Below are 27,459 nucleotides of genomic sequence, written 5' to 3' on the forward strand. Positions count from 1 at the left end.
GCTTTTTGGAGACAAGTGATATTAAGCCCTGGATTTTCTCTACCATGGATAATATTCCCCAAGTACATTAAATATACCACACACCATGAACTGAGTAAGCCGTGCCATCAACTCCAGAACTCCAGAAGGTATTTTGGATGACATATACATAAAACTCTGTTAGGAGAAGGAGAGAAGTAGAAGGAGAACATGCTATAAGGTCTGAAGACTTTGCAGCTGGACCACTGACCATCAGACCCTTGAAGAGACTGTGTTGCCCTGAATCTTTGGCAGGGGTCAGCGAACCCTGCCTCACCACCACTTTTACAAGTGTCAAGAGAAAAGCCAGGAGGGCTTGGAATTCAGAAGTTACCAGGGCTCATACAGGTTGCACAGAAATACCACTGGCTGCACAGGTCAAGGAGAGGTCATTGAAGTGGGAACAGAGCAGCCATGGAACCTTCAGAGGGTGGATTGAGAGGCTCTTGAAAAAAGCTGAGTGGCACTGGTATGGGAGGGTGGTCAGAAGGGAGAGGCAGATCTGAGGTGGAGGACAGGGTGAAAGAGGGCGTGCCAGAATGGCTGGGAGGGCACTGCACACCCCCTCCCCATGTGTGTGTGTGTGTCTCTCTCTCTCTCTCTCTCTCACACACACACACACACACACGCACGCAAACACACACACAGGGGTGAGAAATCACAATTGCTACTCTTAACCACAATTGTCTCCAAGTCTGGCTCTGCCTATCACATTCCCACAAGGTATGGATGGCACCAAGACCTTAATTCAGACCTGATGTTAAAGGCAGAGCTCAGGGGACAATAAAGGTTACTGAGTCCATCAGTGAAGAAACTTGGAATAAGCTCAGATAGGTGCCTTTGGTAGCCTGTGCCACCTCTAATCGTCTAGTTTTCTACCTCCATGTCATTATATATGGCAGATGTCTGCTCTACATACAGTCTTGGCTCATCATGAGGATATAAAAATAGAACTTTGTTACCAAAGCTTTAGGAGAGATCTAGATATAAAGGATGAATTTAACTTACTGCTGGGTCTATCAACCCTGTGGGTGTTGGAGGTTCAGACGGGAGACAGGCTGCAAAACTTAAAAAAGGATCCCCAGAGCAGAGAAAAACAAAGTTAAAAGATGTTCCTAAGAGACCTCACTAGTCAGGGATTGCTGACTAATATCTGTTAGGTTAGGTAATGTCTCTATCCTCTGGGGGGAAATCAGTTATTTTATAGGACAGGCTGGGCTTCTGTCAAGAACCCATTTCCTCACTTGCCAAATAAATATAAGAGTTCTTGTTTCTGCCAGTTAATAGTCACGGTAAGGAATGAAAGCATGACAAAACCATACAATACACACTCTTGGACCCAATGGAAGTTTTTTTTAGTCCTGTAGCCCCTTCGGCCTACCTCCTGACCTGAAAGTATTATGGTTTTCTCCACTAACAACCAAATTCTCTGCTGAGATCATACACATCACAGTCCCTGTCAAGCAAGAAAAAGCAACAACTAGAACTGTTAGTCAGCTCAAGGACCATCCTCTTGTCAACAGGAAGTTTTACAGAGTCCTAAGGACACTAAATAAATTAGTTTTCCCTTAACGTGGCTTTCAGATTAGTTCAGGATTTGGGTGAGCTCTTAGCTCCACAGTGATATAATAACCCAAATCAACATTTATAGAGAAAGGAGCATTTACAGTAAAACACCTCTTGAGAGGGCAAATGAGAAAGGAGACAGCCCTTTATCTGAAAAAGCAGAGCAGGAAGCACCCCATGGGTTCTCAGTACAGGCCAGCCTTCCAGCAAATGTGAGAGAATGGGATAAATGATTATGTGCAGGTGACTCAGTGGAATCTCAGTTAAAATGAAAACATGGCACCAAGACTCTGACAGAAAAAGCAAGACTTACAGTTGTGTTATTGATGGACAGATATAATTCAGTGAATGCATGACATTTAAGGCCATTCTTGTAGGGGAGGGTTTTAAATTGTGAGATGGAAGTCCAGAAATTGATAGAAAGAATAACTACGAGAAGAAAGAAGATGGGGGAGGGATGGCAGGGGAGCAAATATTCCCAACAGCCTTGAACGGACGGCATATTTTGTGGCCTGGCATACACTAGAGACCCAGCACCCACTAAGCAAACCCAAGCTGAGTCAATGAATTTCTAAAGCTCTGAACACCTCTGGGACTAAGTAGATGGAGTTTTCATACCCCTGGAAGCAATGCTATTGAAGATTCCTCAGATTTTAATTAGCTCCCACACGCCGGCAGCAGAGCGGCATAAATGTACCAGGGTTCAGAGGTTAAAAAGAATATGTTTTCTAGAATGCGGTAGGCTCTTCATATATCTGAACAACTGAGGATTAAAATAATCAATGCCTCTAATCATGTATGGCACACATTATGAGGTTAATAAAGGTTAACTAGTCTACTATCTATTCCAGTAGTTGTAAAAGCATGGTCCATAGAGCCTTAGGGAGCCTAGGCCCTTTAGGTGGTTTGCGAGGCCAAACATGTTTTCATAATCATCCTAATGTTACTTGCATTTTTACTGTGTTGACAGCTAGCCTGACAGTGCAGAAGCAATGTGGGTGCAACTGGGGGTGCTGTAGAGGGAATCAAGGCAATAGCATCAAACACCAAATTTCACCTACACAGCCCCAGAAAGATGCCCAGTTTCACATAAGAATGTCCCATGTGAAAGACAAAATTATTAATTTTATTACTAATAAACACATGAGTATGCATTTTCTCAATCTCCTGTGGGATAAAAAGGGAAGTAGGCCTACAACACCCCTGCTGCAAATGGGAGGTCAGAGGCCTTTGTGAGGAGAAGTGCTGGTGCGGTTGTTGGAGTTGTGGAGCCAACTGGCTGCTCGGCTCATGGAATACACTTTTAATCAAAAGAATGCAGACGAGCCAGGCTGGTTCATTAGAGTTGGGTGAATGACAGACGTATTCTTATAAATAAAAGAAGCAAGCTCGTCACTTCAAGGAAAACAATGGGGAGTTTCTGTTGCCAAGAATATAATTTGGGCTCTCAAGTGAAAACTAGAATTTTAGAAAATGTTTATGTGTCACAGTGAGTTTGACAGCTTCTCAGTATTTAAAGACCTTCTGATTAAATTGTTGATGTTAACAAATGTGATTTCTAAAACATCTTATAATGAAATATGTCAACATTTGGAAGTTCTTCATGACTTGGTGAACCAGTAGTTTCCAAATGACCAATGGCCTTGTGTTACAAAAACATTCATGGGTAAAAGACCTAGTCAAATGAAAGATAGACCAGTGAGTTTTTATATAACCAAGTACAAAAATGTTCTTAATGTGGTTTCAGGTTCTACATGGCAATGAGTTTTTGAGAACCTACTACTTGTTGAGCTTTAATGTAATATCAAAGAGGAATAAACCCAATTATCTGAAAAAGACTATTAAAATACCCTGCCCCTTTCTAGCTATGTATCTCTTTGAGACCAGTGTTACTCCTATTCTTTAACTAGGTATAAGAGCCCAGCTATCTTCTATTCAGTCAAACGTTCGAGATTTATAAAAATGCAAAACAATGTGGCTCATCTCGTTATCTTTGCTTTGTTTTGAAAAACTGCCATTTCTCACAGAAATATATTATTTACATGATACATAATAGGGTTTTTGTTACTTTTAAATGAAGTAAATGCTTTAAAATTTTGTTTTAAATTCTAATTCAGCAATATTGATAGATATATTCCACAGAAGCTAAAGTTTTATGAGGTCCTTGACAATTCTTAAGAGTGTAAAAGGGCTCCTAAGACTAGAAAGTTCAAGAAGCCCTGATTTATACAAAAGCAGCCATGCTGAGATGATAGCAGTGATCAGGAAGCGAAGCCTTCCCTCCAGCTAAGCTAGAGCCCTGTTCCGTTAGGCTGTGTGATTGTCATCCAGTAGCTGACATGTGAACTTGGAAAGTTACAGCTTAGGAAGCTTTCTATGTATGCTTCTGGATGGGAGGTAGGTTAAATGTGAGTATAAGATGAGTAAGACACCTCACCCTGAGAAATCAAATGAGGATTAAAGACGCATTGTTTTGAAAGTTGAATCCTGGCAGTCAGGAAGGACCCTGGCCGTTGTTCCTGCATCTCCAAGGGGGGCTCCCTGCCAGCCTGAAGGTTTTCTCTTTACATCAAATTGGGAACAAGCTCAGTCATCTTCAGAGCAAGAAGGGGGTGGGAGCTCTTCACACGGAGGCTGCATGGCCTTGTTTAGCCTGCTTGTAGCCAGTGCAATCAGGCACGCAGAGAAGTGGGCTACAGGACAGGGACGGAGGCACTCAACCCTTTGCCCCACATTAGTTGACCCTTCCACAGTGAGGTTATTCTCATTAATATTAGAAACCAGGGCCGTCGCCTACGGAAGGCTTTGTTCTGGAGCCACTGGGTATCCAGGCCTCAGGACAAATCTCACTCACAAGTGTCTGCCGTCCTCATCGGAATAGCTGTCACCTCCAGTTTTGTCAACTCCTAAATGAGCCAGCCAGTCAAGTGATAACTCTGAGGTAACTCATCTGTATGAAACTATTTCAAGACACAATGATTACTCGCAGTGGCTTACTAGATCCTAGATACGTACATGCAAGGCATTTAATGAAGAAGTGTAAGATAATGAGTAAAACTGTTGTCCACATACATTGAGGAAATAAGACAATCCATAAGAACGTACAACTTCTCTAGTTATAGAAAAATTCCCAAGAAATTGGAGAAATGATCAGATCTTCCTCTCTTACTTTCTTCCCAATGTGTCTTTGCTCTAAAGCTCTTTGTATTTCTCAGAGAGGTCCACACTGCATGGAGACTAGAGAAGTAGGGAAGAAAAAGCTCTACCGGGAAGTTAAGAAAGCCGTGCCAGGGATGGATGAAACCACCTGATGGGAAAAACACTTCCCTTTGCTATGGCTACTTTGAAATGCCATTTTCTTTCAAGAGCTGATTCACACAAGCAGTCCCTGTAGTAAATACTTCTACGTTTTTCTGGTATCAATGGTGTAATGCTGACAAATTTGGTAGGATTTTCAAACATTGAAGGGAGTCAATTCTTGAGATATTTTGAACCTCTTTCATAATCACAGATATATTAAGAGCAGTCACCACTAAATACTGATTTCATTTCTGCTGCTTTTCTAAGATCCTCTTTGGAAATGCTACCCTTTAATGACTAAAAAGACACTTTACTATGCATAAGAAACAGGACTCCTGAGGGAGAAAGACTCCAGGATAAAGGAAAGGGGTGGGATGGGGAGGTTAATTCTATTATTTGCTCTAATGTATGGCCTCGTTTTACTCACACACGTCCCATAACCCCACTCAGATCCCCCACCACACATGATAAAGTTGCTTTCATACTCTTTGCCACAGCTCTAGGATTTTCAACCACTGTTTCAAGAAGGCCTTGTCAAGTGCACTAGATGGTTTAGCCCATGAGGTTTTTTTTTAAAGCTATGGTGTGCTTTCCAAAAAGCAAAGAGATGTGTAACCCATCATTTGTTTTATGATGAGAAAGGAATTGTAGAAAACAGACTGTCTTAGTGAAACGAGTCATGTATATGTGGTTCCCTTGATAATTACAAATGGCTTCATTTAAGAAATTATTATTAACATTCTAACTTGTTCCACTTTCACAATTAGGGTAATTAGGGATAGTCACATTTAGGCAATTATATCAAATCTACGATCTAGAAACTGCATTTTAAGGAATTGTTTATCGAAATGGATAAAAGACATCAAATGAGACAGGAATCCATCAGAATCCTAGAGGAGAACATAGGCAGTAACCTCTTCGATATCAGCCACAGCAACTTCTTTCAAGATATGTCCCCAAAGGCAAAGGAAACAAAAGCAAAAATGAACTTTTGGGACTTCATCAAAATCAAAAGCTTCTGCACAGCAAAGGAAATAGTCAACAAAACAAAGAGGCAACCCACGGAATGGGAGAAGATATTTGCAAATGACAGTATAGACAAAAGGTTGATATCTAGGATCTATAAAGAACTTCTCAAACTCAACACACACAAAACAGATAATCATGTCAAAAAATGGGCAGAAGACATAAACAGACACTTCTCCAATGAAGACATTCAAATGGCTATCAGACACATGAAAAAATGTTTATCATCACTAGCCATCAGGGAGATTCAAATTAAAACCACATTGAGATACCACTTTTACACCAGTTAGAATGGCCAAAATTAGCAAGACAGGAAACAACGTGTGTTGGAGAGCATGTGGAGAAAGGGGAACCCTCTTACACTGTTGGTGGGAATGCAAGTTGGTATAGCCACTTTGAAGAACAGTGTGGAGATTCCTCAAGAAATTAAAAATAGAGCTTCCCTATGACCCTGCAATTGCACTACTGGGTATTGACCCCAAAGATACAGATGTAGTGAAAAAAGGGCCATCTGTACCCCAATGTTTATAGCAGCAATGGCCACAGTCACCAAACTGTGGAAAGAACCAAGATGCCCTTCAACAGATGAATGGATAAAGAAGATGTGGTCCGTATACACTACAGAGTATTATGCCTCCATCAGAAAGGATGAATACCCAACTTTTGTAGCAACATGGACGGGACTGGAAGAGATTATGCTGAGTGAAATAAGTCAAGCAGAGAGGGTCAATTATCCTATGGTTTCACTTATTTGTGGAGCATAACAAATAACATGGGGGACATGGGGAGATGGAGAGGAGAAGGGAGTTGAGGGAAATTGGAAGGGGAGGTGAACCATGAGAGACTATGGACTCTGACAACCTGAGGGCTTTGAAGGGGTGGGGGGGTGGGGGGAGGTTGGGAGATCCAGGTGGTGGGTATTATGGAGGGCACGTATTGCATGGAGCACTGGGTGTGGTGCATAAACAATGAATTCTGTTATGCTGAAAATAAATAAATAAATGAATGAATAAATGTTTAGGATACCTCAGAAATTAAATATTTCTTTCTTTTTTAAAAATATATTATTTAGGAGGGGTCAAGATGGCGGAGAAGTAGCAGGCTGAGACTACATCAGCTAGCCGGAGATCAGCTAGATAGCTTATCTAAAGATTGCAAACACCTACAAATCCATCGGCAGATCGAAGAGAAGAAGAACAGCAATTCTGGAAACAGAAAAACAACCACTTTCTGAAAGGTAGGTCTGGTGGAGACGTGAATCCAAAGCGACGGGAAGATAGACCCCGGGGGGAGGGGCTGGCTCCCGGCAAGCGGCGGAGCAATGGAGCACAAAATCGGGACTTTTAAAAGTCTGTTCCGCTGAGGGACATCGCTCCAGAGGCTAAACCGGGGCGAAGCCCCCGCGGGGTCAGCGTGGCCTCAGGTCCCGCAGGGTTACAGAAGGATCAGGGGTGTCTGAGTGTCGCAGAGCTTGTGGGTATTGGAACGGGAAAGCCAGCTACAGAGACAGAGCCGACAGTAAGCTCGCAGCTTGGTGTTACCTTGAACCGGTCGCAAGCTCGGTGAGCTCGGAGTGCGGCCGGAGGTCAGGCAGACGGGAGTAACTGGGTGCTGTTCTCTGAGGGCGCACTGAGGAGTGGGGCCCCGGGCTCTTGGCTCCTCTGGGCGGAGACCAGGAGGCCGCCATTTGTATTCCCGTCCTCTGGAACTCTACGGAAAGCGCTCAGGGAACAAAAGCTCCTGAAAGCAAACCTGAGCGGATTACTCAGCCCGGACCCTGGTAAGGGCGGTGCAATTCCACCTGGGGCAAAGACACTTGGGAATCACTACACCAGGCCCCTCCCCCAAAAGATCAACAAGAAATCCAGCCAGGACCAAGTTCACCTACCAAGGAGTGCAGTTTCATAACCAAGGAGAGCAGCAGAATTCCAGAGGAGGAGAAAGCAAAGCACGGAACTCATGGCTTTCTCCCTGTGATTTTTTTTTTAGTCTTGCAGTTAATTTAATTTTTTTCTTTTTCTTTATTATTTTTTTTCTTTTTTCTCGCCTTCGGGTAAAATTTTTTTTTCTTAATTTTTACCCTTTTCTTTTTTAATGTTTTTTAACTAGTTTATCTAATATATATATTTTTTCTTTTTTATATTTTTCTTTATTCGTTTTCTTTTTTTTTCTCTTTTTTTTTCTTTCTTCCTTTTTGAACCTCTTTTTATCCCCTTTCTCCCCCCTCACGATTTGGGATCTCTTCTGATTTGGTTAAAGCATATTTTCCTGGGGTTGTTGCCACCCTTTTAGTATTTTACTTGCTCCTTCATATACCCTTATCTGGGCAAAATGACAAGACGGAAAAATTCAACACAAAAAAAAGAACAAGAGGCAGTACCGAAGGCTAGGGACCTAATCAATACAGACATTGGTAATATGTCAGATCTAGAGTTCAGAATGACAATTCTCAAGGTTCTAGCCGGGCTTGAAAAAGGCATGGAAGATATTAGAGAAACCCTCTCGGGAGATATAAAAGCCCTTTCCGGAGAAATAAAAGAACTAAAATCTAACCAAGTTGAAATCAAAAAAGCTATTAATGAGGTGCAATCAAAAATGGAGGCTCTCACTGCTAGGATAAATGAGGCAGAAGAAAGAATTAGTGATATAGAAGACCAAATGACAGAGAATAAAGAAGCTGAGCAAAAGAGGGACAAACAGCTACTGGACCACAAGGGGAGAATTCGAGAGATAAGTGACACCATAAGACGAAGCAACATTAGAATAATAGGGATTCCAGAAGAAGAAGAAAGAGAGAGGGGAGCAGAAGGTATGCTGGAGAGAATTATTGGGGAGAATTTCCCCAATATGGCAAAGGGAACGAGCATCAAAATTCAGGAGGTTCAGAGAACGCCCCTCAAAATCAATAAGAACAGGCCCACACCCCGTCACCTAATAGTAAAATTGACAAGTCTTAGTGACAAAGAGAAAATCCTGAAAGCAGCCCGGGAAAAGAAGTCTGTACCATACAATGGTAAAAATATTAGATTAGCAGCTGACCTATCCACAGAGACCTGGCAGTCCAGAAAGAGCTGGCATGATATTTTCAGAGCACTAAACGAGAAAAACATGCAGCCAAGAATACTATATCCAGCTAGGCTATCATTGAAAATAGAAGGAGAGATTAAAAGCTTCCAGGACAAACAAAAACTGAAAGAATTTGCAAACACCAAACCAGCTCTACAGGAAATATTGAAAGGGGTCCTCTAAGCAAAGAGAGAGCCTACAAGTGGTAGATCAGAAAGGAACAGAGACCATATACAGTAACAGTCACCTTACAGGCAATACAATGGCACTAAATTCATATCTCTCAATAGTTACCCTGAATGTTAATGGGCTAAATGCCCCTGTCAAAAGACACAGGGTATCAGAATGGATAAAAAAACAAAACCCATCTATATGTTGCCTCCAAGAAACTCATTTTAGCCGGAAGACACCTCCAGATTTAAAGTGAGGCGGTGGAAAAGAATTTACCATGCTAATGGACATCAGAAGAAAGCAGGAGTGGCAATCCTTATATCAGATCAATTAGATTTTAAGCCAAAGACTATAATAAGAGATGAGGAAGGACACTATATCATACTCAAAGGGTCTGTCCAACAAGAAGATCTAACAATTTTAAATATCTATGCCCCCAACGTGGGAGCAGCCAACTATATAAACCAATTAATAACAAAATCAAAGAAACACATCAACAATAATACAATAATAGTAGGGGACTTTAACATTCCCCTCACTGAAATGGACAGCTCATCCAAGCAAAAGATCAACAAGGAAATAAAGGCCTTAAACGACACACTGGACCAGATGGACATCACAGATATATTCAGAACATTTCATCCCAAAGCAACAGAATACACATTCTTCTCTAGTGCACATGGAACATTCTCCAGAATAGATCACATCCTCGGTCCTAAATCAGGACTCAATCGGTATCAAAAGATTGGGATCATTCCCTGCATGTTTTCAGACCACAATGCTCTAAAGCTAAAACTCAACCACAAAAGGAAGTTGGGAAAGAACCCAAATACATGGAGACTAAACAGCATCCTTCTAAAGAATGAATGGGTCAACCGGGAAATTAAAGAAGAATTGAAAAAAATCATGGAAACAAATGGTAATGAAAATACAATGGTTCAAAATCTGTGGGACACAACAAAGGCAGTCCTGAGAGGAAAATATATAGCAGTACAGCCTTTCTCAAGAAACAAGAAAGGTCTCAGGTACACAACCTAACCCTACACCTAAAGGAGCTGGAGAAAGAACAAGAAAGAAACCCTAAGCCCAGCAGGAGAAGAGAAATCATAAAGATCAGAGCAGAAACCAATGAAATAGAAACCAAAAAAACAATAGAACAAATCAACGAAACTAGGAGCTTGTTCTTTGAAAGAATTAATAAAATTGATAAACCCCTGGCCCAACTTATCAAAAAGAAAAGAGAAAGGACCCAAATAAATAAAATCATGAATGAAAGAGGAGAGATCACAACTAAAACCAAAGAAATACAAACTATTATAAGAACATACTATGAGCAACTCTACGCCAACAAATTTGACAATCTGGAAGAAATGGATGCATTCCTAGAAACATGTAAACTACCACAACTGAGCCAGGAAGAAATAGAAAGCCTGAACAGACCCATAACCAGTAAGGAGATTGAAACAGTCATTAAAAATCTCCAAACAAACAAAAGCCCAGGGCCAGACGGCTTCCCAGGGGAATTCTACCAAACATTTAAAGAAGAACTAATTCCTATTCTCCTGAAATTGTTCCAAAAAATAGAAATGGAAGGAAAACTTCCAAACTCATTTTATGAGGCCAGCATCACCTTGATCCCAAAACCAGACAAGGATCCCATCAAAAAAGAGAGCTATAGACCAATATCCTTGATGAACACAGATGCGAAAATTCTCACCAAAATACTAGCCAATAGGATTCAATAGTACATTAAAAGGATTATTCACCATGACCAAGTGGGATTTATTCCAGGGCTGCAAGGTTGGTTCAACATCCGCAAATCAGTCAATGTGATACAATACATCAATAAAAGAAAGAACAAGAACCATATGATACTCTCAATAGATGCTTAAAAAGCATTTGACAAAGTACAGCATCCCTTCCTGATCAAAACTCTTCAAAGTGTAGGGATAGAGGGCACATACCTCAATATCATCAAAGCCATCTATGAAAAACCCACCACAAATATCATTCTCAATGGAGAAAAACTGAAAGCTTTTCCGCTAAGGTCAGGAACACAGCAGGGATGTCCATTATCACCACTGCTATTCAACATAGTACTAGAGGTCCTAGCCTCAGCAATCAGACAACAAAAGGAAATTAAAGGCATCCAAATCGGCAAAGAAGAAGTCAAATTATCACTCTTCGCAGATGATATGATACTATATGTGGAAAACCCAAAAGACTCCACTCCAAAACTGCTAGAACTTGTACAGGAATTCAGTAAAGTGTCAGGATATAAAATCAATGCACAGAAATCAGTTGCATTTCTCTACACCAACAACAAGACAGAAGAAAGAGAAATTAAGGAGTCAATCCCATTTACAATTGCACCCCAAACCATAAGATACCTAGGAATAAACCTAACCAAAGAGGCATAGAATCTATACTCAGAAAACTATAAAGTACTCATGAAAGAAATTGAGGAAGACACAAAGAAATGGAAAAATGTTCCATGCTCCTGGATTGGAAGAATAAATATTGTGAAAATGTCTATGCTACCTAAAGCAATCTACACATTTAATGCAATTCCTATCAAAGTACCATCCATATTTTTCAAAGAAATGGAACAAATAATTCTAAAATTTATATGGAACCAGAAAAGACCTCGAATAGCCAAAGGGATATTGAAAAAGAAAGCCAACGTTGGTGGCATCACAATTCCAGACTTCAAGCTCTATTACAAAGCTGTCATCATCAAGACAGCATGGTACTGGCATAAAAACAGACACATAGATCAATGGAACAGAATAGAGAGCCCAGAAATAGACCCTCAACTCTACAGTCAACTAATCTTCAACAAAGCAGGAAAGAATGTCCAATGGAAAAAAGACAGCCTCTTCAATAAATGGTGCTGGGAAAATTGGACAGCCACATGCAGAAAAATGAAATTGGACCATTTCCTTACACCACACACGAAAATAGACTCAAAATGGATGAAGGACCTCAATGTGTGAAAGGAATCCATCAAAATCCTTGAGGAGAACAGAGGCAGCAACCTCTTCGACCTCAGCCGCAGCAACATCTTCCTAGGAACATCGCCAAAGGCAAGGGAAGCAAGAGCAAAAACGAACTATTGGGATTTCATCAAGATCAAAAGCTTTTGCACAGCAAAGGAAACAGTTAATAAAATCAAAAGACAACTGACAGAATGGGAGAAGATATTTGCAAATGACATATCAGATAAAGGACTAGTGTCCAAAATCTATAAAGAACTTAGAAAACTCAACACCCAAAGAACAAATAATCTAATCAAGAAATGGGCAGAGGACATGAACAGACATTTCTGCAAAGAAGACATCCAGATGGTCAACAGACACATGAAAAAGTGCTCCATATCACTGGGCATCAGGGAAATACAAATCAAAACCACAATGAGATATCACCTCACACCAGTCAGAATGGCTAAAATAAACAAGTCAGGAAATGACAGATGCTGGCGAGGATGTGGAGAAAGGGGAACCCTCCTACACTGTTGGTGGGAATGCAAGCTGGTGCAGCCACTCTGGAAAACAGCATGGAGGTTCCTCAAAATGTTGAAAATAGAACTGCCCTATGACCCAGCAATTGCACTACTGGGTATTTACCCTAAAGATACAAACGTAGTGATCCAAAGGGGCATGTGCACCCGAATGTTTATAGCAGGAATGTCCACAATAGCCAAACTATGGAAAGAAGCTAGATGTCCATCAACAGATGAATGGATCAAGAAGATGTGGTATATATACACAATGGAATACTATGCAGCCATCAAAAGAAATGAAATCTTGCCATTTGCGACAACATGGATGGAACTAGAGCGTATCATGCTTAGCGAAATAAGTTAAGCGGAGAAAGACAACTATCATATGATCTCCCTGATATGAGGAAGTGGTGATGCAACATGGGGGCTTAAGTGGGTAGAAGAAGAATCAATGAAACAAGATGGAAATGGGAGGGAGACAAACCATAAGTGACTCTTAATCTCACAAAACAAACTGAGGGTTGCTGGGGGGAGGGAGGTTGGGAGAAGGGGGTGGGATTATGGACATTGGGGAGGGTATGTGCTTTGGTGAGTGCTGTGAAGTGTGTAAACCTGGTGATTCACAGACCTGTACCCCTGGGGATAAAAATATATGTTTATAAAAAATAAAAAATTAAAAATTAAAAAAAAATCTTATTTATTTATTTGACAGAGAGAGAAAGAGAGAGATCACAAGTGGGCAGAGAGGCAAGCGTGTGGGGGGGAAGCAGGCTCCCTGCTGAGCAGAGAGCCCGATGCGGGGCTTGATTCCAGGACCCTGAGATCATGACCTGAGCTGAAGGCAGAGGCTTAACCCACTGAGCCACCCAGGCACCCAGAAATGAAATATTTCTAAAATACGGTATTGTTGGGGTGCCTGGGTGGCTCAGTGGGTTAAAGCCTCTGCCTTCAGCTCAGGTCATAATCTGAGGGTCCTGGGATCGAGCCCCACGTCGGGCTCTCTGCTCAGCCCTCTCTCTCTGCCTGCCTCTCTGCCTGCTTGTGATTTCTGTCTGTCAAATAAATAAATTAAAAAAAAAAAAAACCTTTAAGATACGGTATTGTTTAGGAAAACTTGATTCCTGAAATTTACTTTGAAAGAATAGCTACTTCACTAGCCAGACATTAGAGACAAGAAAAGAGGATTAGAAGTGTCCTTAACTTAGAGTTAGCCTTGGAACATCAGTCTGGAGGCGGGGGTTGGGGGGGTGGGGGGGTGCTCAGGTATTGTTTATTGCTAAGTTGTTTACTTCCCTCCACTTGTCATTTTGTAACCTACGATCAATCCTCAGACCCCAAGCCTACATTCTGTGACTCTTCCTTGAAAGTTCTCCAGAGTTACCCACTATACTGGGTAAAACCCTCTTCTAAATGTTCAAATTACCAGCTTTGCAATAGTGACTGCAATAAGAAAAAAAACATCTCTTCTCATCATGCACATTTACAATTTTAAACCTGCTGGGGTCTGGAGAGAATCTTCTCATCTCCAAATTTAGATCACAGTCCAAGTGGCCATCATACACTGAAATACAAGCTTATTATCAAAGAGCAGATGTTTGGTACTGACAAAGCAAATCCCTGAAGCTTACAGATCCCCATCCTAGGCTGGTGTTAGAGTTCTGTGAGTGTGTTCCTAAATCTGGGGCAGTTGGGAAGAAAAAAGTCTTCCAATGACATTGACAAGAGGGAGTGAAAAAAACTGCAGTGTCCCTAATTTAAACTTAGAAAGCAATTTATAATGCTCATGCTTACAATGGGAAAAGAAAAATAATTATGTGCATCTAAATTATGTATGCTTATTTTTAAATTCTAGGTGATTAACAAGTTAGCTGGTAGTATGCTATCCGTGTGCTCTGGGGGCTTTAACAGGTGGTAGATCCTTTCCAAGTATCAAGAACCAATTATTTTGGCCTCTGCTTTCTTCCTCTCTGTGGTGGGCTGAATAATGACCCCCCCCCCCAAATATTCACCTCTTAATTTTCAGAATTTGTCAGTATGTTGCCTAATAAGGCAAAAGACACTCCGCCTTTGTGATTAAATTAAGGATCTTGAGATAGGAAGATTATCCTGAATTATCCAGGTGGGCTCAAGATAATCATGAGGGTTCTCCTAATAGGGAAGTAGGAGGGTCAGAGTCCAAGAAGGAGATAATAACAGGAGCAGAGGCTGTACAGGTACCATGACTGGAAGGGGCCAGTAATCAAAGAATGCAGAGGGCCTTCGGAATCTGGCAAACACAAGACATGGACTCTCCCCTAAATCCTCCAGAAGAAAAGCAAGGCTACTATTTTTGATTGTAACCTCTAGAACTGGGTGATAATGAATTCGTACTGTCTGAAGCCACTAAGTTTATGGTAATTTGTTGCAGCAGCAAAAGAAAACTACTAATATGCTCCCACGGGTAGAAAGCCCTGGTTGAGTACACTTGAGGCTACAGATCAGACCGGAGAGGCCCAGGGAGGAAACTGTTAGGGAGCAGCTCATAGAAGCTGAGTCCTAGAGAGTCCAATTCCAAGATTTTGCAGAGGGAACTGGAGTGACAGGGCTGCTGACACCTAGAGGTCTGCCTGGCCCTGGCCCCAAGCTTGCATCAAACCAGAACAACATTAAATGCAAAAAGCACCCATTGTACAACTTCCCTGGCTCATTAGATAACGTACACAGGGTGCAGAGAGCATGTTTCCCAGGTCCTGTGACACAGCTTTTTGGCACTTTTGACACTTTTGGCCTGTATCTTCCCTCTGACATCAAGAGCTAGAACAGCTTGCATTTCAATGGTAATCACTGTGTAATGAAACATAAAGATGATAGCCATCAGGACATGATGACTATTTCTAACAACACATCAAGAAGCCACTTGTACCTTCTTCCTTCTCAACAGAACTGATTTTGTACAGATAGCTACCTCTCTATCTAATGGTCCATGAAAACTGACCCAATGTCACTCCTCAGGTGGGCTCTGCTGACGGAAGTCAACCAGCACATTTTATTTTCAAGGTCATGCTCAATGGTTCATGGAGTTGGCCTGTGACCAAGTTCTTCAAGGGTGATCTCAGGAGCCTGGCTTTGAGTTCCAGGCAGGAGAACTTTTCTTGCTCTTCCCTTGGACACTGCAGCACACAGACGTGAGGCCTAGACTTGTAGCCACCATCCTCTGCCGGCCTGAGGGCCAAGTCAGAGTGTGGAACGACTGTAGAAACAATGAGCGGAGCCATGGGATTAACTCAACCCAGTGTCCAGTTCCATCTTTAACTTCCAGGTGCCCCAGTCAATGAAGTCTTTTACCAGCTATTCTACCTGAGTTGGATTTTCTGTTATTTCTTTTTTTTTTTTCTGAAAGCATTGAAATGGTAAATGTGGAGATAAAATTCTTATCACCTACTCTTTGTATATTTGCTTCAGAAGCTGGGAGGTATACCAACCTCTAAGTACTAGAACCTCAGACTGAGCACTATTTTATTGACTCCTAACTCCCTTCCCCCATGGGTAGGAAGAGCATTATTCTCATTTTATAGACAAGGAAACTGAAATGAATGGAGGATAAGAAACTGGCATAACATGATAATTAGTAAATGACAGTGTTGGGTCCTGAACCTTGGCTGCTGGAATCTAAACTCATCTACTTCTCCAGCTAAGAGCTGCTTTTTTTTTTTTTTTTAAAGATTTTATTTTTTCATTTGACAGAGAGAGAGGGAGAGAGATCACAAGTAGGCTGAGAGGCAGGCAGAGTGAGAGGGAGAAATAGACTCCCCTCTGAGCCGGGAGCCTGATGTAGCTCTCGATCCTAGGACTCTGAGGTCATGACCTGAGCTAAAGGCAGACACTCAACTGACTGAGCCACCCAGGTGACCCTGAGAGCTGCTTACTTTCTATAGCTTCACAAAATCCAGAAACATAGTTATCCTTATTAAGGCTTTAAATTTCTATTATACTATCTAGATGCTCTCTTAAATAAAGAAGTGGATTCAGAAAAAAATCCTGAAAATCAGAAAGCTTTGGCTTGTTTTCTAGAGGACTCTGAGTTAGGAGGATTATCTACATTCCTGGAGTCTAGATTTCTTCATCAATAAAATTAAGTTAGCAAAATAAAATTCATGTTGAAAGAGATGAATGAAGGATGATGTAGTGACAAGAGTGAGGGCTACTTTGTTCCAGCTGTGTGATCCTGGTCAAGTCACTTTACCTCTCTGTGTCTCTATCCACTTCTATCAAGTCACAGCTGAGTACTCTAGAATTCCATGTCTACTTGATCTGTGGAGCTCCTGAAAGGGTTGTACTAATTTATTCAAATAGCAAATGAAAATGTATTGCTTCACTGGGTTCAAGTAATGAGCACCACGAAACTTTACCCCTATCTTTTAATGCCCACCATCATGAGTCTACCCAGCTTGTTTTTACTAATAGTACAACTGGAGACCAAAGAAATAAAGCAAAATCTCAAAATCTAGCGAACACTGACCACAATGAGTGAGTGGCCCTTTGAAGACACCACCCCACACCACTAATCACCCACATCGGGTAGATGAGCAGTGGTAGCTCGATGGTGTTTTGATGATGGTCTTGATTGTTGACAGATAAAGGATGCTTCCCCTGTCGGGGGTCAGATGGCACCATAACACCCTCTTGATTTAGTGGGTAAGATTTAATGGGAACGTCTCATGCCCTCGATGCTCTTTGTCCCCGAGCTTCCCCGGGCCCCAAGTCTGGTCTGCTTCACAAAGTGGCCGAATACCTACTATATATTAGCAGAGAAGGTCAGGGAGAAAGTTAAACCCATCACCTCTGAGGAGCCCTAGAAAATCAGTCAGGCTCATTTCCATGTGCTTTCCTGATGCCTCTCTGGCTCAGGAGGAGCAGCAGGTGCCACTTAACGCTTAATTTCACGAGAACAAGGTTACAAGGCTCTCTGAGTACCCGAAAGGACCAGCCTGTAAAGACAGCCTGGAGCAATGTTCCTGGAGCTGCTCAGGGCACTCTGTGTCCTCAGGGCCCATGAATGGCACTGCTTCCTGGAGACCCAGCAGTGTGCGATGCTACAGGGCCCATCCCAGGTCTGCTGCAAGCCACTGACCTTCATCCCAGTTCTGTATTTAATTTTTGGACCTGTGCACGTGTCTCCTTTATTGGGTTCCCTGGCAGGGGAATAGGGTCAAAGGTCAAGCTGCTTGTTCAAATATTCTACTTCTCATTACAATGACAGTAGCCAATGGTCACTAAGAGCTTCCTGTGGGTTAGACCCCGTGTATAATGCTGTACCTGAATTATCGTTTAATCCACACGAGCACTGCGTAAGGAAAGGCAGGTATGGCAGGGACTGAGTTTCCCCCACGGTCATGGCTGCATCAGCCCAATCCTCACTTTTCTCTCTTATTTAGGCAAAAGAAAAAAATGAAAAACAAAAAACCACTCCAATTTAAGAAACAAGCCAAGACTCCTATAAACAGATGGTCTCTAAGGTGGCCTTGGCAGCGAGTGGAGGAGCACTGGAGACAGAGCCCCTATACTGGTGTGAACCCATTGATCCCTGACAGCCGCCAGCCTTGCAACGTGGGTCTCAGGGAAGGCTGTGTGTGGACAGTCACGTGGCCGGTGTAGCTTTCTGCTAAATCCATTACTAAAGGTCCCTCCTCAGTGCTTTTCTGCCTCGGCTGGAGCCTCCCCATCTGTGAGGGTGGAGACAAGTGGGAAGGCAAACTGCTTCACCCCAGGACGCTTCCCCAGCCAGCGGGATGCCCCCTGCATCCCTGAGGCCGCCTTGCCTGGCACCCATTCACCGCGCTGCGGCAGCATGGCCGGGTTCTGCCAGTCCAGCTCCGCGGCCCGCTGGGCTCGCTTCTGTCCCAGGGGGGATAATTAGCCTGGTGTTTCTGAAATCAGTCAAGCAGCCTCATAATCACTTTCTCCAAAATATTTCCATGATTAAATGACCGCTGACGACGACAACAACAATGATAACGATGATGGGAGCGGAGCTGCTCTTGTGGTCCAGAGGGGAATTCCTGACATGAATATGGGGTAGAGAAGGGACAGGGACGGGCATGGGAGCTGAGGCCTCGGTCTGTACTCTGCTGGGAAAGTGATCGAATCACTTTTGAGTTCCTGTGTGTGTTCAGTCTGAAGAAGAAGTTGAGGATGAGGAGGGCTATAGGCTGTACCTCCTTTCAGTCCCTGCTCCTCACTCCTGTCCCTCCAGCCCCACTACTGGGCTGGGGCTCCCCTGTACGGTGCCTGAAAGAACATGAACCCTGCCTATGAACAGGACCCAAGTCTGGGCCTCTTTCTAACTCCCTGCAGTAAACTTGTCCAAATTATTTTGCTTCTCTCTTCATTGCCTGCTGTGTAAAATGGGAACATGGCTGCCACTGTACCTAGTTGTTTGCCATGAGGAGTTAATCAGATGAGGTGATGCCAAGTGCCTAGCACAGTGCCTGGTGATCATTTCGGGCCTAGCCCAGTAACCTAGATTTCCCCACTCAAGGCCAGCTGATGAACAATCTTAATTGCATCTGTACCTTAAATTTCATTTTACCATTTAACCTATTTAAAGCTTCCAGGGACTAGGATATGGATGTCCTTGGGACCATTATCCTGCCTACTACACCAGACTTCTTTGAGTCCTCAGAAGCTCTCATCTAGAGCACTGCTGTGACCTCCCAGTGGGCTCCGTACCTCCAATGATCCTGCACAGCAATCCTCTGATTGCCATCTTGCTAAAGCAGAGCTGACTGGTGTCTAATGCAGGGTCTAAGATATGGTGAGTGATTAACAAACATTTTAATAGCCCAAAATAGTTAAAATTAAGTGCATACTCTGGGCTAGGCACACTTATAAGCACTTTGCACTTTGAGTTTATTCTTCATGTCGACCAAAGAAGGTATTAGGGCTATGCCTGTTTTACAGATGAGGAAACTGAGGCACAGAGAAGTTGTCACAGGCTCAGTCTCACAGATATTAGGTAGCAGAGCAAGAATTTAACACCAGGTAGTCTAAGTCTAGAGCCCTGTGCCCATAACTACCTCATTATTGTTGAGTAAACGAATAGTTTGGTCTTCAAGGACCTTTCGTACTCACTGCCTGGCAGGGGCAGGGGGAGGACAATAGCACCTAGACTCAGGTCAACAAAGGTTTGAAGGTCTGTGCCACCGCTGTGCGAGCCGGCACAGTTGCTTAATCTGTTTCTACTTCAGTTTCTTCAATTATCAGATCGGAATAAAATCACCAACTTCATCTACCGCATATTGCGAGAATTACATGAGATAATTCAGAAGGGCTTCACGTGGTGCTCAGGACTCAGCAGTTACCAGGTAAATGTTAACGCCTCCCTCCCCGCACCTGTAAGGCCACTAGTCCAAAATACATGGCGATGACGAATATGTCACATTCTAGGGCCAAATGTAGTTTAATGACTGGATTTCCAAGCTACTCTGTCCTAACACCATCCAACCCGTACTCAACTTTAGTCCATTCAATTCTTCTTAGAATTCAACAAATCTCACCTGGTTGCCACTCCTGGCATAGGACCTGAACTTCTCTGCTCAGGGGGCTTTGTCAAAGCAGCTCTCCTCATCAAAAATGTCTTTCCCTTCTTGTTTTATCTACTTACCTACACTCTTTATGGAGTCTGCCCAGCTCCTCCTCTGGCCACCTACTGTATTTCACCTGCACTTTTATTATAGCATATCTAAACTCGTGATTATATTCAGTTTCCTGTCCACACCCGTTTCCCCCATTGTTCACAAGGTCCTTTTTTCTTCATCTTCGAGAGCCTCCTATGACTAACCTACACTGGAGGTTGGACAGAGTTGTCTCAATGAGTTAAACATGGAAAAAGGGGACGATACAGTCTGAGCACAAACATCCAGTAAAGAAAACAGACAGGGACACAGATACTGCATGTAAGGTGGAAAGTCATATGGGCCCTTTTAGAAATGCCATAAAATGGTGGGGGCAGAGGACGGAGGACGAGGTGGAAAGAAAAGAGTTCACGGAGGTGTCCGCGCACGTGCATCGTGGCGAGAGGCTGTTTGGAGAGAAACTAAGCAGGCTTACGAACATTGCCTGAGTGGCCTAGACGGACCTACCACTGAGTTGTCTCATTTGTGGTAAGTATTTGTGCTGGGCTCTAGACCTATTTTTGTAGCAAACAGTAGACCTTTTCCCCTCCTCGGTACTCAACAGGCTGCAGCATTTAGGCAGGAGAGAAATCTGGTTAGGGCTCTTAGGCCACTCCGTGGTGGGGCAAGAGGGACACGAGTGGCAGGAAAAGCCTCCATGGGGAGAGCATTCAGGGAACGACAGAGATCAGGAAGGCACCAACTTTGAGCAGTAAAGTGACAGGTGATCTTCGTTTGGTTAATTTCAGAATCTAGCGAGAAGAGCTGGTTGGTCTCTTCTGGAGGAATAACTCAGTGGCAACAGATTTATATGCAAGGAAATCCTGCTTCAAATGCAGTGTGTGAGAAGCCCTGGCTTAGAACTAACAGGCAAAAGATCTTCTCGGGAGTTTGCTGGATGGGGATAAGCCAAAGAAATGTGACTTAGTATGGCGGGCTGCTATTGTTGGATCTTTTTTACCTCTTCATTATCATATGATGTTTTGATAAGATTGTAACAGCTTTCATCGACAATATGGCTTAGAGTTAGTTTAGGCAGATCCCCGTAACTCTGAGTCAGCTAGCGGGATTCTCACAAGGTTCAGGACACTGTTGAGTCCTCTTGCCTAGAAAAGCTGAAATTTGCCTGCAGGTCATCTGGCCAATACCAACCGCTCATAGAGGTGAGACTGCACCCCATACCTGGAAAACTTTGAGGGCGGCTCAAAGTTTTCTTTGGCTTGGTAACCTTTGGCATGTTAGAATTCTGAATTCTGTTGCGTTTAGATTCCCCATATGTAATATTGAGTCACAGTTGTGAGTCACCTCACAGGTGTAGTAAGCCAGATAAACAGATGATGGCTTTAAAAAGCCACTCTCTATGTAATAGCTGTATTTGGGGAGTTTTACAAGACAATGGAAAGAACGTGGAACCAGAGCCAGAAAATGTGAAGCAAGTCACAGCTTTAGTCATCTTGGTTACCTTGAGCTGGTGACATTCATCACCTGGAAATTTTTCTGGAAGCAGGTAGCGGTGAAGAGAGGAAATGAACAAATATCCCTTAATTCTTCAGAGTCCTATTTTCATCAGCTATACAACAGAGGAGTGAAAAAACCCACCAGGAGTAACCTGATCATGGGAAGTATTTGGTGAATTGTCCATTCACTAACCCATATTATTATCTGCACTTTTAATATTTTATCAAACGTAAGGGAAGAAAAATCAGGTAAGTAATAACATGGACAAAGTTACTAAAAATTTAAAGCATTTTGGCTCTTTTATCACAACAGGCTATGTATCCAGAAACATTGTCTCCATCCATGGGTTAAAAACAACTTTGGGGATGTGACAGTTAAGCCATTCCCAAGATTTTCTCTTCATATGTTAGTCCTGAGTGAGGAGCTTTCGGTTTCTGGAACATTTGGTCAGGGAACCCATCTACTGACAACCAGACATGCTTGACTACCTTCCTTTCTATTTCTGGAAATCCAGGGTAGGAGGCTTAGAACACAAAGCTTGAATCTCTCACAACTTTCCTGGAAGGGAAGCAGGATGAGGTGAAGACATGGAGTCTTAACACTGGAGTGACCTTGTCTGCGTGTTCTACCAGAAGGGAGAGAACATGGTCTTTCAGCCCAAGGCCCAGGGTAGCAGTGCTGAAGGCTGACATGTCTGGAGCCTGGACACTGTTCTTAGAGTTAGGTAGAGTTCACACAGCCAAGTGATTTCATCTGACTCCATTTACCTACCATGAAATGGTCCCCTTGTGGGACCCAGTGTTGTGACATACTGTATGTTAGAAAGAAGGATCTACTTTGAAAATAGACTCTCAGCAGGTAATATGGGTCAGCTCAGTCTATTTTTAGTTCTGCTTTGACAGGAACCACAAAGGGAATCTAAACTCACCTTTGAGCCCTTAGAATCTTGCTGGCATTTCCTCATCAAAGACTACCCCTCTCATGGTGGGTGCTAGTACCAAGTACCCCATACACTTGTCCAGAGGCTTCAACACTTGTGCTGAGAAATGGTGAGGCTTCCTTCCACTCAGAGATACTGACAAAGATGGAAGGTCAATATAAAGGGCAGTAAGATGTATGAACCCCAAAGTAATGTTTTCAGACAAATCAATCACAGCTTGGCAGTCTACTGCTCTGGCCTATGATTTGAAAGCATGTTCTAAAACGGATAGGATGAGGAACAAGATAAAAGGCAACTATGTTAACCTTGGAAGTTCCTTCTTTAGACAAACGAAATATTTGCAGAATTTGGTACTAAAGAGCATCCTGATTATATATAATACATAGACAATTTTCCTCTTGAAATGTTAATGGTTTATGGACAATAAACTGCCCTACAGAGCAAATTATGATCTTGTTTCAACACGAGTAATAATGGTTAGAGTCGCGTCTACCGTAAGGCTTAGAGAAATGAACTTGGACAAGGTCTGGTGTTGTTGCAAAATTGAAGGTCAAAATCCTCTAGGATGCTGTGCTATGGAAATTATAGCCCAAACCCAAAAAAGACCCCCATCAAAGCCCACATCCTATTTCCTTTACTCCCCTTGCATCGTTATTTTTTCACTGAGGCAACTTGCAATGCAGAGGTGACAGAAACAATGAAGACAATGGAAACCTCAAAGAACAAAAACCTGTTTATAGGTGTTTTTAACCAGACAGACAAGAGCAGACCCCGAGTAACAGATCCTTCAGGTTTCAGAAGACTCTGAAAGTAAGTTCTTTAAATCAGAAAAGAAGCATAGCCCCAAATATACAATAACCACCATCAATTATAAAAAATACCCAGATACGTCCTTTGAAACATAGCAGTCCATCTCACAGTATCTGTCAGAAGCCAGTTCCCTGCATTACGTCATAGAAGAGCACTGTATTGGAAGGACTGTGATTGAAAGGCATGATCACTTACTAGGGCATTTCTCTTCCTCTTCTGTTGGCTGTTCCTTCTCAGGCTTGAGAGGGCCTTTGATTTTATACACCAAGGCACGGAGTTTTCCAGCCCAGGACGTGTCCTCCTCTTCCTCTTCCTCCTCCTCCAGTGGAACGCCTAGAAAGGCACAGAACAGAGTGAAAAACCTCAAACAGTACATGAAACCACCATATGATTGAAAGAACACAAAGTCTCTGCTTCCCACCCTTCTGGAACCTTCTAAAGATATCATAGCTGCTCCCCGTAAGTATTTAACTCTATGATGTCTTCTGACAAGTTTTTAAAAAGATGATTTCTTACGTACAAGAACATCAAGTAATTTCAAACCCTACACTTAACTTTTTCTAACCTATACCCCAAAAGGGCTCTAGAGTCTCTTGAAAGAAAAAGTTAACATTGAGTTATTTCAAATGAAAAGACCACCTGTTATTTATTAGTGAATCCACCCCTGCAGAAGCGGCACAAATGCTGAGAACCATTTAAAATCATCAGTTATGTATCAAAGTAGGCCCTGCAGGCTTAGAATTCTTCAGGGCAGAAGTTATCATACTTATGTCATTGCAAAAGCTAAGAAGCAAAGGGGATTGGAATCTTGGTTTAGCTGGGAGCAGAGTCCAACTATCTAAGTAAAGTGGGGGGAGGTTTATGTAAGTATCGGTCATTTTCCTTCTTCAGAAACCCTATCACACTCTTCTATCTCACAAAATTTCTTCTCAGTAGACATTTCCATCCTATGTTATGCCAGAATTATAGCTTCTCTGACCCAAGTCATTTGGGAAGAATCATTTCTTGAGCAATTAGTATTGTACTGTTAGCCTCTGAAAAATGCAGGGGCCACTCATCTGCACGATGGAAAATCCACATGTAACTCTGACCCTCCCAAACTGAACTATAAATAGGATACTCTTGATGGGAAGCCTTCCTAACAATAATAGTCAACTAACATATTTTTTAAAATGCTATATGTTTTATGTACTGTATTCTTATAATAAAGTAAGCTAGAGAAAAGAACATGTTATTAAGGAAATCATAACGAAGAAAAAATACACGTATAGTACTGTACTCTACTTAAGGAAACAGAGTAGGTGGACCCACGTAGCTCAAACCGTGTTGTTCAAGTGTTCCCTGCACCTTTAAATAGAAAATTTTCTTCTCAGCCCCCACTAGCTTGTAATGGAGGAATCAGAAACAGACTTGTCTTTGATACAGCTTTCGTCTCAGAAACTTACCACAGTGAATGAGAAGGTCCTCATGGAAGTCATATAGCTCCTCCCGGATCTCCTCTGGGCAGGGGCAATTTTCTCCCAGTTGGAAGTTAAGAAGCATGTTGATCTTTGAAGGACAAAGAAGAATGGGTAGTTGGTCAAAAGGACTCAGATCCTGTCTTAAACACCTAACAGCCTTTGCCAATTTTGTCCAACTCAAATTCTTTTATGAAAATGGCCAGCAGGGTCATTTGGGTGGCTCAGTCAGTTAAACGTCTGTCTTTGGCTCAGGTCACGATCTTAGGGTCCTGGGATCAAATCCTGCATTGTGCTCCCTAGTCAGCAGGGAGTCTGCTTGTCCCTCTGCCCCTCCACCCCCGCTTGTGTGTGTGTGCACTCTCTCCCTCTCTCAAATAAATAAAATCTTTAAAAAAAGAATGGCTAACATTTAAAAGTAGCTTTCATTTTTTCCTGATTATAATGGTAACTTACTAATTGCACAAAATTTGGAAATATCTAAAGAAAGTTTACTGCGATCCCACTGCCCAAAGAAAACCATATTTAGCTAGTATCTCCAGATCTTTATGTGTGCAGATAGAGATCATAATCTAAACATTTTCGAAGTCCAATTTTCCACTTAACAATTTATCTTGAGCATTTGATTTTACTGATCTTTAATACGTACATTGTATTTCATCATATGGATGAACAGCAATGTGAAATGTACATAAAATTAATGATTTGTTAATATATGCTTAAATTGTTTCCATTTCTTTATCCTTATAAAGTTTGTTTGAATTTCCTTTTACATAATTTTTATTCACATCTCTGATCATTTTTTTAAGGACAAACTCCTAAAAGTGAAATGACTGGATCAAAAGATTTGTGTATGGGGCGCCTGGGTGGCTCAGTGGGTTAAGCCACTGCCTTCGGCTCAGGTCATGATCTCAGGGTCCTGGGATCGAGCCCCGCATCGGGCTCTCTGCTCAGCAGGGAGTCTGCTTCCCTCCCTCTCTCTCTCTCTCTGCCTGCCTCTCCATCTACTTGTGATTTCTCTCTGTAAAATAAATAAATAAAATCTTTAAAAAAAAAAAAAGATTTGTGTATTTTAATGGCTTTTGATATGAATTGCCAAACTGTCCTTCAGAAAGCTCACAACAATCTGCATTATTACCAACTTGATACAAGAGTGTGTATTACTTTGTATCTCCATTGCGGTAATGAGAGTTAACACATTTTCAAATATTTCCCAATTTAATAGGTGAAAAATGTCATATTCCTGTTGCTTTAATTTGCATTTAATTGGTGAGGTTGAATTTTGTTTTTCCACATTTAAGGGCCATTTTAATTTTTTTTCTTTTGTAAGTAGGCTCCATACCCAGTGTGGAGCCCAACACAGGGCTTGAACTCATGACCCAGAGATCATGACCTGGGCTGAGGTCAAGAGTCAGATGGTTAACCAGTCAAGCCACCCAGATGCCCCTATTTCATATTTATAAATTTCCTGTTCATGTTCTTCCTCCATTTTTTGTTCAGTAATTTTCTTTTTAAAAATTAACCTGTATTTTGCACATCCCTAGACTATTAACACTTTATAGCCTGGATTTTAGTGAGCTTTTAACTTTATAGGATTTTTTTTTTATTGACATGTAGGTTTTAACATGTAGTTAAAGTATCATCTTTTCCTTTACAGTTTTGTCTTAGGGATTCTTAACTATTTTTATGCCATGGACCATTCTGACAGTTTGTTGAAACCCCCTGATTACTTTTCAGATTAATATTCTGAATATGTACCATCAAATACAGAAAATTAAATAAACAATTTATACTGAAATCTAGTTATCAAGACCATAGAAAAGAAACCCGTGGTATAGGAACATATGTACTTGTTTATTAACTCATTAGACCAAAAAAAAAAAAAAAAATCTAGTGGCAGGTCACATATCCACTGAGATCTTGAAGCTGTGATGAATATAAATAATATGTCAAGGGATGACAACCACTGTAATACAACATGAAAAAAAAACAGGCAATTTCTGTTGTCGGAAAAGTCACATATCTGCTTTGTGGTCTACATGAATAATTAAAGAAATGCTAACAGAAATTAATGACAAGTTGGTGAAAATGAGGTCATTCATTTCCTTCTCAGATTCAGGAATGTCTCAATTCAAAGACCCACAACCCCAAGTCAGTGAGTATCTAGAGGGATAGAAGCAAAGTTAGAGGTGATGTTGTCCATTTGGCTGCCTCGGGCAGGGTAACCCACATCCCAGGCAAAGGTATTTTCTCCTTCTGTTTAGGATTTCTAGGTTAAAAAAACTTTACAATCCCTTTTATTAAAGCATAAAAAACCATATTTAATGTTTCTAGGAAGATCCTTATTTCTATTTATTTATTTATTTGTTTATATTTATTTATTTGACAGAGAGATCACAAGTAGGCAGAGAGGCAGGCAGAGAGAGAAGAAGGGAAGCAGGCTCCCTGCTGAGCAGAGAGCCCGATGTGGGGCTTGATCCCAGGACCCTGGGA

At 42.0% G+C, this 27,459-nt stretch overlaps 1 protein-coding gene across 1 annotated transcript in view; it reads right to left on the reverse strand.

Moving 5' to 3' along the window:
- RYR3 (ryanodine receptor 3) overlaps nucleotides 1-27,459 on the reverse strand; it is a 511,070-nt gene that overhangs the window by 143,363 nt on the left and 340,248 nt on the right. The window contains exons 38-39 of the mRNA XM_032343182.1: nucleotides 24,955-25,057; nucleotides 23,705-23,842 (exon numbers count right to left, since the gene is read on the reverse strand). Coding sequence (XP_032199073.1) covers nucleotides 23,705-23,842; nucleotides 24,955-25,057 — 241 coding nt within the window. The remainder of the gene's footprint in view (nucleotides 1-23,704; nucleotides 23,843-24,954; nucleotides 25,058-27,459) is intronic.

Source organism: Mustela erminea, chromosome 5 (assembly GCF_009829155.1).
Source record: "Mustela erminea isolate mMusErm1 chromosome 5, mMusErm1.Pri, whole genome shotgun sequence".
NCBI lineage: Eukaryota > Metazoa > Chordata > Mammalia > Carnivora > Mustelidae > Mustela > Mustela erminea.